The 12,291-nt window shown below is 33.6% G+C and overlaps 1 protein-coding gene across 14 annotated transcripts in view; it reads left to right on the forward strand.

Annotated features, from left to right (window-relative positions):
* LOC100650026 (phosphatidylinositol 4-phosphate 5-kinase type-1 alpha) overlaps positions 1-12,291 on the forward strand; it is a 39,942-nt gene that overhangs the window by 21,182 nt on the left and 6,469 nt on the right. For 13 of the 14 annotated variants that reach the window (XM_020864432.2, XM_020864443.2, XM_020864439.2 and 10 more), the window contains 3 exons: positions 1,011-1,218; positions 1,879-2,090; positions 6,322-6,422. In XM_020864432.2, the coding sequence (XP_020720091.1) occupies positions 1,011-1,218; positions 1,879-2,090; positions 6,322-6,422 (521 nt within the window). Of the gene's footprint in view, positions 1-1,010; positions 1,219-1,878; positions 2,091-6,321; positions 6,423-8,437; positions 11,636-12,291 lie in introns of those variants that run through there. The other variant, XM_020864459.2, reaches the window with a different exon arrangement.

Below are 12,291 nucleotides of genomic sequence, written 5' to 3' on the forward strand. Positions count from 1 at the left end.
ACGATCTATTTTGCCTACGAAGAGTGAAGATAAAAAATTAAAGTTTCCAGAAAAACGATTACAAATAGTTACGTCTATATCTAAAAGGTGTATTTAAAAATTGTCAGTCCTGTTGTGCATTGTTTGGTTGTCTCTAAACAGGACAGAATCTTATTGGTGTGTTTGTATGGTGTGCTCTTGTACCACAATAAAGGGACGTTCACACGAGTGTACTATTTACGGTGCAAATACTTCCTTCTCCGAGCAAAATATCAAGTTGCCGTATGACACGTTGGCTAAGTAGTTTACTGTTTGTGCACCTCTGTAGACACGCAAGTAAATGTAGCTTTAGAATTGCAATATATGTATAAGTGTTGTCCCACTACGTCAAGTTAGAATGGCTTATTCGAACTGACTTCAATAGGAAGTACTAATTAATTTCTAACGTCACGATTATTTACTCGAACAGCAATGTTGCTGCCAAATTTAATAGCCTAAATTTAATTAAAAAGTGTTCAAACTACGCTTATGCAACGGAATCTCATTCGCACCGTGTATTCTTTAATAAACGTTAGAAATGCTCGTAATTTTATTTTTTAGCAACTGCTTACTGTGATCAATACACCGTCAAGTAGGTAGCATTCAAATCCTTCCCAATCGTCTCCTGTTAGAAAGAAGTAGTTTTCAATTTTTCACATCCTTTTCTTTGACCCGATAAAATAACGTGTAAAACTTTGATCGTGGATTATTATACTTTTAGTATTTTACACGGTGTACAAGTGAATATAAAATGAAATATTAATAATTAACACGGGTGTATTTATTTGTTTGCTTGAGCACAATGTAAACAATATTTATTATATCGGGTTAGCAAGATTTGCTCAAAATTGTTGGAAATATTTTTTATTTTTTCGCCTCTGAAGGGCGGTTTTTTCACGCTAACGACTCTCCCCTGTCCTTAGAACCCTTAACGACAAAGCAAGCATATTATATCGTGTTCATTAGGGCTAACTGTAGTGCGCTTTTTGTAGGTGGCACCCTTCCTTCCACTTGTTCCACCCCGCCCCCGCCCTTTGACGATGCAGTGCGCTCAAATGACCAGACCTTGGCTTCTGGTGGTCAACTTCAACAGGGTGCACCGACCACGATCTTAGCGAGCAGTCTAAGCAGTGCTCATTCCAAGCAGAACAAGGTTGTGCACCATGTCACTCTCACAAAGACTTATCACGATGCCGTGAGGTGAGTGAACCTTTATTTTCTTCCATAATTTCCACAAGAAATTCTGTCAAATCGAGAGACCTTGTATTTATCAAACTAAATAAAATAAATGAATAAAATACTTAACATTTGTAAACGACAACAACAACCGTATATACTTGCAGATGATACAGCGATTTTATTGTTTGTATTTTCAACAAAATAATTTGCAAATTCCCTATAGAATTTGACATCAAATTAAATTACAAAAATAAAGGATGACTGTCCTTCGAAATCAAAAACTTGTGGATAATTATACTCAGCGATGAAAATTGTAACTGTTGTCAATTATTTAATGCATCAAAATGACACACTGATCTTCCTACCGTTAAACCAAGATTTATTCGCAAAATATACACTGTCCGAAATTTTAAAGAATCGTCTCCTGTATCACTTTCATTTTATAGCCAATCTTGTGCCCGGACATTTTGTCTTTAATCATCTTGAAGTCAATTTTTATCACGGAATAATCTTCTCGAAATTTCTTCCCGCTTTTATTTGTTACGATAGAACTATTCATAATAGCAATCATCTAATTATTTCGAGCAATGTAAAAGTCTTTCGAAGTTTGGAAATTCACATGAAACTCATGATTACTAAACGTAAAACAATTAAATACATCGTACTCGATTAATATTTCAGCATATCCGACGTACACTTGGAAAGCAGCGGTAGCGGAAGCGGAAGCGGCGGGAGGGAAACGAAATCTTCGTTGAGCGTAGAGAGCGGTGGTAGTAGTCGAGGAGGTGGGGGTCTGACCTGGACACCACCCGCTGGCAGCGCCGAGGGCTCTACGCCCACCTGGACAGAAGGCACGCCGTCCTTTACCGAGAGTTCCAGCAGCGGTGACGCAGGTAAGTTCCCGTACGCGCTCAACATCTACTACGCCACCTGAAGGCTCCCACTACGTGCCTCGAAGATTCCTTCGTTCTCTTCTTCTTGTTCTTCTTCTTCTTCTTCTTCTCTTCGACCTTCGCGACAAAAGGATTTGCATCGGGCGTGACCATCCCGTTGATTGCCCTGTCGATTTATAATGGCTGACTGGGGAAAAAAGGTGAAATGATATAAAGTTTCAAGTAATTTAACATAAAATTTGAAGAAATATTGAGTTTAGATTGAGGTTGGTATTAGTCATGAAAGTTTTCATGCACTTTATAAGAGCGATATTTTTATGAAATTTGGCAAAATTTTATTGCCATTGACCTATTTTATAACAAGAGGAATAATTACAAGATATTTTGAAGCCAAAAAAAGTTCCCATAAAATATTATTTAATCTGTTGGAAATAATAATACTGCATATATATATTGTTTTCTTGTATGTTTGAATATTTTCATAAAATAACTTTTAAAACACTAACTTTTATTATGATTATATTTATCATTTATTTTTATATAATTTACAGTGGCGCACAAAAGTATTCGCACGCTTACACTTACAAATTTCAATTAATACAACGAGGTGAACTAAATTAATTTGTTAAAACAACTTGGCATCTATAGTGACAGGAAAGTGTCAAGATTACATCAGTAAAATTTGAAAACGATTCAATAATATATGGTAGACAATAGTTAAAAAATTCTACAAAATGTCCAAATTGGACAAATTGAGAATGAAAAAAATTAAATAAAAAAAAAATTATATAGACAGGAGTTATGATACATTTATTAGAAACACTCATGATAAGTATCTCGCAAAAGTATTCAACGCTGTGATAAAATGATAGTTTTTCATCTTCCTTTGCACCGAATGTATAAATCATTGCTAAATGAAAATATTGATACGTTCACTTGATGCTAGGATATCGCTTCAGTAACAGTAACGTAAAAGTGTACACAATAGTATTTAAAATAAATACCAAAAAGTCTGAAACAAAAATGTGAAAGAGAAATAATATTCCGATTACATGAGGGCAGTAAATCATATAACGAGATTGCCGGAATTGTGAACAGAAATAAGTCCACAATACATTGTATCATAAAAAAGTCAAAGAGCGAGGGAACATTTGCAAACAAAGCTCAATCAAGTCGACCAAAAGAATTGACTGGAAGAGAGGAGAAAGATATCATTCGCGAATTAAAAAAAATCCTACTACATCCGCTCCTCAACTTGCAAGTATGGTAGCTGATATGTTTGATAAAGAAGTTCACCCGGAATTATGCCGAAGAATCTTACGAAACAATGATTTTCATAGCAGAGTACCGCGAAAGAAGCCATATATTAATGCGGTAAATCATAAAAAAGATTGACTTTTGCAAAAACCTATATTAATAAAGATAATTCTTTTTTGGGACAAGGTCATCTTTTCGGACGAGTCAAAGTTTAACATTTTTGGCTCAGATGGTCAAAATTATGAGTGGAGAAAACCAAATACGAAATTGGAAATTCCACATTTACGTGAAACAGTGAAACGCGGAGGTGGATCGCTCATGGCATGGGAGTGCATGACTGCTAGTGACACCAGAAATTTGATATTTATTGATGGAATACTTGATAAATATAAGTATTTAAATATCTTAAAAAATAAAGAAAGTGCCCGTAAATTAGGATTATTGGAAGATTTCCACTTCCAACGAGATAATGATTCTAAGCATACTGCTAGAATTATGAAAGAATGTTACTCCGTAGATGTTACTCCACCGCAAAGCCCGGACATAAATCCGATTGAAAATTTATGGGTTGAAACCGGAAAAAGATGAAACAAATTTCATATAATCTCAAAGGAAGTATTGAAAGATAAAATTATAGAAATATGGAACTTGAGTGTAGTTTTACAAAATCATTGGTATACAGTATGTAATGTCGATTGAGACACACTATTGCTGCTAAAGGTGGTCCAACAAAATATTAATATTAACTAATTAATAATATATGTAGTGTTCAAATACTTTTGTGTACCATTTACAATGGTTGTTGAATCCTTTTCAAATTTTACTGACATAATCTTAAGACTTCCATCTTCCTATTGACATCTGCTTGTCTAAGTAAATTACTTTAATGTACAGTATTTCGGCCATTCAAGTTTGCATATGTAAGCGTTCGAATCCTTTCGCGAGCCACTGTACATATTTAATAAAGGTAGCCTTCGTAGGGTGCACAAGAATTTCGTGACTGTAGGTTCTTTGACGTCCGAATTTATTTTCTCTTATTACATTCGTTACTTGCTTAGTAGTTACTGTTGCTTTTGTTAGAACACAGATAAATAGAATAGTTTCTATTGAATTTCGCTATACAAAAGATATAAAAACCATTGATCCTAGTGTCATTCATAGTATAAAGAAGGATAGCCTCGAGCAGTAAACAAATAAAATTCAGCAAACTATAATCATTTATCTTCTGAAAAAAAAAAGAAAAAAATTAGAATAATTAAACGGCAAAACGTGCGAGTTAATTCAACGATGATATTATATTTTTTGAAATCGAGGTTATTTTCGAACAATGTCGATTTATGGGCAATCAACGCGGCGCTCGCGCCAGCAATCAGAAGTCTGATTAACGTGCCACGATTTAAGGTAGTGTTCTGAAACGAGCGAGAGTATACCGTTGTCCAAGTAATTCGAAGCACTGCGTATTAAGCTCGTAATATTAAGCTTATGTCGGTAGAAATATTATTTCTGCTATTTGTAAACGGGGAATCACTCCGTGCTAAAATAAATGTGTAAAATACATAGAGACTCGTGTTACTAGCTAGCTGTTAATTCAGATACATGCCGCATAATCATCGAGATAAATAACGATAGTGTTTCTATGATCATGACACAAACAATACCTACATGTTGTTAACCACCTACATCGATTAAATTCTGTATACCAACGTTATTACGTAATCCGGAAACTAAATGAGTTTTACAGCAAATTAAGTTACACCGTTTTGCCATGGTATACTCGTCGTACCTCATTCTTTGTTGTATTTTAACAAAACTCATCTAATCATGAAATCATCGTTGTGATACTGATTTGTACGAAGAATTAAAAGTGTTAATCTTGTTAAATGACTTACGTTACGTAGGTTTAATTCTAGTCTCAATTACATACCTTGTACTCGTTTTAATCGAATTGGAAAGGTCATGCGACGAATTGATCATAGTTGAAGGAAAAAAAGAATGGAAAGGAAAAGAAAGTTAAAACGAATAACAAAAACTCAGTGCCTAAATTTAATCTCATCGCCTATGTGTTGTAGACCATGTCTCGAGGTTATTCTCCGTAAGTGTTACGGCAAAAAATGCTCTTAAGTCCATCGATCGTGTAACATATGCTGCGAAGGTGCTCGTCGTCGAAAACTAAAATAACGATTAATAATAAAGCAAAATGAAAGTTGAAACGAAAAAGGGGCGAGCATCTTCGGTTGTTTCCTTAAATAATTACGATACGATCCAACAACCACTTTTCTTAGTCCTGTTTAGGTGATTTCAAAATCTTGTCAAAATATTCGAACACATTTATTTCTCGACGATGAGAGCGACAATAAAGCGACAATTGCAAAAGAAAAAAGTACACGAGATCTCATTCTCGCTGAAAACCCCATACACACGTTTGTTTTACTTCTTTTATGATTCCTTTTAAAGCAAGAATGGGCATCGCCTAGAACCGATGTTGCCTCTCGAGATAAGTCTAAACATTTTCTTTTTCTCTATCTCTTTAGTTTTCTCTTTGATTTTTCGCTACACTCGCATATGAATATCGTTATGTGAAATAGCTACACACGCTTCTTGTCACACGTAGTCATCGATTAGAACGATGCACGCTTTTTTCTTATCGATGCATCTTGATAGCTACGAACAAAAATCTCGAAAGGATCATCTATATAAAATGAAAAATTACGTCACCACACACTTTCAATAATCACACGCTCTTTGCATGAGATTTAGAATAAAACGAGAAGAAAAATAATATGATTCGCTGGTCCTTTCGAAGAGCAGGTTATTTATTATAAATTGAAAGTTTCTCCTTAGTTTCTCTTTCCCATAGATAGCCGATTCGACTCAAACACTACCACTAGACAAACACGTATCTACGCTTCGGTGATCGAGCTACAGCAACAGCCTGATCTTTATTTTGCACTATGACGATTAACGATAATTTTAGGTTGTCCAACCACACCGATCAGAGGCAGCCAGCGTCACGATGACGGAGGGAGAATCGCTGCCACCGTCGAGGAAGCGCTAGCCAGTCTTACTACAGAAATGGTAAGTTGGTAATCGTAGCTTTGAACGATTGGTCACTCCAAAAGTTGTGGTAGCGATATTTGGAGATTGTATCGTCATGTAAATACTTCAAACTTACAGTATATGTAAGTTAGATTATATTTCAATGAAAAATGTAAGATCGTTTCACGACTTTGACCTATATAGGCAATTTTCAGATATGACAATAAAATAGTAGGCATAAAATTAGGTTCGCGATCTCCAACTATCATTATTGTATCTTCCTCGTCCGATTCCTCAAAGCGGTAAGTGTGTAATGAGAGCCCAGTGACCGATCGATCGGACTGTGTAAATGTTTCCCCCGAGTGGCCGAGGGTATTTGTAACTAATGAACTGCCCCCAGACGACGACGTGTCGCGAAGCGTGTCATGTGCGTCGCGCAACGCGATCGTCTAAAAGAAGAAAAAAAGATTTGACCTCGTATCATACATTCGTCGTGTCTTTGGTCTCGTCTGCGTTTCGTGTCTATGTCGAGTCCCTGTCTTTTGTCTCGAATCCATAAAGAAGTACCGATTCGATCGCGCACGGAACGTTCCAAAGCGATGATTTTTCAAATTTAAATACACATCTTTACAAACGATTCGAATATGAGAATGGTTTGGAAAGGATGCATGACAGTCTTATTTGAAATCTTCTTTGCTTCGAGCATCTTGGGCTGATCTTAGTATAGTTTGATCTTTTAGTGATCTAATTATATTGTAGCATACTTTAGTAAAGGAAGCTGCATGTGGAAAGTTAGATGACAGAACAATTTTTTCAAGTTTGAGTATAGAATATTTTATAGAGTCAATTCTATTGTTTGTTTATAAAGGGTTGCCCATTCGTGACCATCTCAGGTTATGAACAATGATATTAATTATTATATATAACTTCTTTTCTAATTTAGTTAGCTGGCTACAATTTCAGGTATACATTCGAGATAAAAACATATATCGGCGAGGTTACTCTTTTTATGTTTTTTACATATATAATAGAATAGATCAATTATAAAATACAGGATGTTTCTAAATTTGTGGTACAATCCACAATTCCGCATGAAGCTCTATTTCTGAATAAATTCATAGACTACATTATTTTTTGTTACATTTAACAGAGAAATTCTACACAAAAAATTTGTTTCTTAACTCTTTCAGCCTACACTGTATAATGCAGTGAATGCACAGAGCAATACAATAATATCACAGAGATACTTAAAAGACGTAGACATAAATCAGACTACGTGCACCTGCATACATACTGGATAAAGTTTAAACATCGATTTATTCGAAAATAAAGCTTCCTGCAAAAAAATACCACTCATCGTTTCGTATGGATTCGTCCTCACGTAATTTTTTAAAAATTCTCTGTTAAAAATTATATGCTTTATAGTTATAAAGCATACTGTTAGAAAGAGTATGAGGGCAATGAAGAGGGCAATCAAATCGACTTCGAACAAAGAAAATTGTCATTCCACTTAAAACAAAAAAAAAAGGTCATCGAATTAGCAATCTGTCAGATTTCTCCACATAATGACTCGTCTGTTGCGACACATTGAGAACGCATCCTCGAATTTCTGCGTACGCACGAACCACATCGTGCACCGCAATGTTCGTATCAGCAATTATTCGTCGCGTGATTCGCCAGTGCGTGCATTTTAAACGAGAGTAAACAACTCGAGAGTTTGCAACACGCGAAAGAATGTCGAACACGTAGAACCGCGTAAAACGTCGGTCAGGTAATTCCATATTAACCCAGTATTACTGTCGTCAAGAATTAGTATTGGTGAAGCATTTCAAACGATCGTCCTGACACGACAATGTCTTTCATGTTTCACAAAATAGGTATTATTTCGTTAAAAAGAATCTTACGATTTACCTCATCTAGTATCGCCGTTTAATATTTCATATTTTTCTATAAATATTTTTATATATTATATTTCTAAAAGTAAGATATACTTTGGAACGATTCGTGCGAAAAGATCAGATTATCTGAAAGGTTTCTCTATTTCCTCAAATCAGAAGATACTGCAGCAAGAGTGAATTCAAAGCAGCTCATCCCTGTAACCTACGTCAAGTCAGTTTGGATTTGGTCTGGTGCACCGTCGTAGCGACGAATCTTCGAAAAAAAGAAAAAAGAAAAAAAAGAAACGAAACTCGAACGGAGAAGAATAAATCATAGAGGAAAGCGTTTGATCGCGAAGCAAGACGGATTGTCAGGGTGGAAGGGGTGAAAAAGTTGAACGAAGACACGTAAACTGATATGTCTTTAATCATTCCTTGCGCATTTTCGTGTTACATGAGACACCATACTTTATCACATTCGATTCTGTACTTAACGAACAGCTTGCGTGGGTGGAACAAGTATTCGTCTTGATTCGCGAGTTTGTGAAGTATTAATCATCCAGCGTGTGTGAATCTTGCATTTATTCGTATGGAATGAATTAATAATTTAAATAGGCGCGTTCTTGCGAAGCAATTAAAGAATCGATGAAGAATTAATGATTCTAAAGCTTTGGAGCATGTCGGATAGGCCAGGAAGGTTACACAACGTGATAAAACTCGGCCTACAGTATTAGAGGACTGTATAATACTCGTTCAGGATACAAACACTTTGTGGAGAATTCAAGAATCCATCGTTCCAGTTGTATCTTTTATATGTCAGGTCTCATCGTATCGTTCGATTTTCAATAAGTAGCTAGTTAAACGTAATAATGTCACGTGTTTCGATATCTCGCGAATTAATACATTGCTCAGCACAATTGGAGGTTCGGGTTTTTTTTTTTTTTTTTTTTTTTTTTTTTTTTTTTTTTTTTTTTTTTTTTTTTTATAGATTTTTCAAAATAAATTTGTATACCCATCGCTCGTATCTGTATATTTTCTTTTAATTATTGTCTTGAAGTCAACTCCTATTAATGTCATATTAACAACGTTTGAATCTATCAAGCCTATAAATGTTTTTAATTTTGTTTACTTAATTAATAAAATGGAACCGTTTATAATAACAATTCCCTAATTATTTTGAGCAGCGTAATTTGAATTTAATCGATTTCTGTATCAAGAAATTATTACCTGACTTAATCTCAATGTAGACAATCTGTTTGTATCTTTTTTTACTAATTTTTTATTTCCTATTGAAAATTTTATATTTTTATATTTTTCAAATTGTTTGCAAAAGTTTTATATATTAAAGTTCCATACTTATATACACGCTCGTTGGATAACCATTTTGATTGACTATGTACAAACTTTTTAAACTTGTAGATTTATTAACCATATTTAGTCATACTTTTCTCCAAAAAGAAAAACACGTGTCGTTATTGCAGTTACATAATTCGTTTTCTCGTTGCTTGTTCATATCCTAGCATTTAGCTGTAAAATTGTATGATCATCGAATCGCCGAGCTTTACGAGTGACGTTTAGGTTACACGTGATGGGAAATTATCGCGAAATATATTCATTCATTACCTCTTATCGTAACTGACAATTACCTGTTGTTACGTTAGTTAGTTGTAAACGTTAAGAGGAAAGCGCTCGAGAGGAATGAAAGGTGTAAAACGAGGAAATGAAATGACCCGCGGACGAAGGAGATGTAAATAATACTTACAATCTAATTAGGACGCAGTCCTCAATCCCGTTTTTATTACGATAATATAGCCAACGGTCGTGTACATGTACCTATATGTGTCTCACGTTCTGCCTGTCTCCTGTACGTAATTATACATATACTTATACATATGTACACTGTACACACATAAAATGAAATGTGTATACCGCATTTATTGTCGAGATGGTCGGTGAACTCTCGAATGTATTGGTAACGAAATGCGGAAGTATTGATTAAAATTATGATGATTTTCAATCATTTTTAAAACAGAAATTCGGATAATAAGGGTTAAAGATTTTGATAATCGTTAAAATTTCAATAAAAGTAGCTGCCAGTTCCAGAAATATTCTGCAGGACTCAAGAAATTCGTCTCCTGAGATTTTAAAATTTTGGAAGATTCAAAAAAAATTATAAATATCAAAAATAAATTTTCTACAAAGTTAAAAATAAAATCTATAATTTTAAAAATTCGAAAAATTTCAGTAAGGAAAATCCTATATGTCAGAAATATTCTGCAGAGCTCAAGAAATTCGTCTCCCGAGATTTTAAAATTTTAGAAGATTAAAAAGAAATTATAGATATCAAAAATAGATTTCCTACAAAGTTAAAAATTAAAAATTAAAGTCTTCTATAATTTCGAAAATTGAAAAAATTTCAGTAAGGAAAATCCTACATGTCAGGAATATTCTGCGGAGCTCAAGAAATTCGTTTCCTGAGATTTTAAAATTTTGGAAGATTAAAAAGAAATTATAGATATCAAAAATAGATTTCCTACAAAGTTAAAAATTAAAAATTAAAGTCTTCTATAATTTTGAAAATTGAAAAAATTTCAGTAAGGAAAATCCTATATGTCAGAAATATTCTGCAGAGCTCAAGAAATTCGTCTCCCGAGATTTTAAAATTTTAGAAGATTAAAAAGAAATTATATATATCAAAAATGGATTTCCTACAAAGTTAAAAAATAAAATCTATAATTTCTAAAATTCGAAAATTTTCAATAAAGAAAATCCTACATGTCAGGAATATTCTGCAGAGCTTAAGAAATTCGTTTCCTGAGATTTTAAAATTTTGGAAGATTAAAAAAAAATTATAGGTATCAAAAATAAATTTGCTACAAAGTTAAAAATAACATCTATAATTTCGAAAATTGGAAAAATTTCAGTAAGGAAAATCCTACATATCAGGAATATTCTGCAGAACTCAAGAAATTCGTCTCCCGAGATTTTAATATTTTGGAAGATTCAAAAAATATTATAGATATCAAAAATAGATTTCCTACAAAGTTAAAAATTAAAAATTAAAATCTTGTATAATTTCTAAAATTCGAAAAATTTCAATAAAGAAAATCCTACATGTCAGAAATATTCCGCAGAGTTAATAAAATTGAATATTAAAATTACAGTTTCGAAACTCGAAATTAATTGCAGAATTCACCGACGATCTCGATGAATATTATAAATATAGTAACTGCGCAAACTGTATTATACGTGATACGATAAATGAGATTAATTAACGGGAGTGCCACTGGTACCGTGTACGTATATATATATATATGAATGAACAAAAAGTTTATATATATATAAATATTACAGTAGCCGCAGAGCAAAGTTAAAGGAACGTTTTGAAAAAAAACCAAAATGTTGTTCAATTAACACATACGTACACGTATAATGATATATTGTCCTGAATGAAACGCTTTCGACAGTCGATATGTTGTATTTAGGAAAACGGTGGTAAAAATCTAGTCGCAATCTCGGTGATCGGTCCGTGTTGTTCTTCTTTCTCCGAGAACTTTTTATTTCGTAGCTTTAATCACGTCTTTTACTTTCTACGTTTATAATATTTTTCCTCTCTTTTTATCTAATAGAAAAGCATCACTTCATTTTTGTAAGTTAGCGTAGTTGACTTATTTTTCTTTATTTATTCTGAGCAATAAAAAGCGTGTTTGAATATTACAACGATTAGGAACGCGCACATTTTTCTTTTATCGTTTTCTATTTTTTAAATCTGCGATTTAACCATTGAAATCCAGGGCAAATATAATAAGTAAATAATCAATCGTTTCAGAAATGCGTTTTCATAAATAATCGATCGGTGTAAGAAATTGTTCGAGTACAAATTGTCGTTTACACTGATTTTACAAATTTCCAACGAAAATTCAAGTAGTATTTCTATCGCGATCGACTTCCAATGAGGAAACGTGATTCGTACAACGTAGTCGTAAAGCTACTTACTCGATAAGAAACTATGAAGCAATCTACGTGTCACT

The sequence above is a fragment of the Bombus terrestris genome, chromosome 1 (assembly GCF_910591885.1).
Source record: "Bombus terrestris chromosome 1, iyBomTerr1.2, whole genome shotgun sequence".
Taxonomy (NCBI): domain Eukaryota; kingdom Metazoa; phylum Arthropoda; class Insecta; order Hymenoptera; family Apidae; genus Bombus; species Bombus terrestris.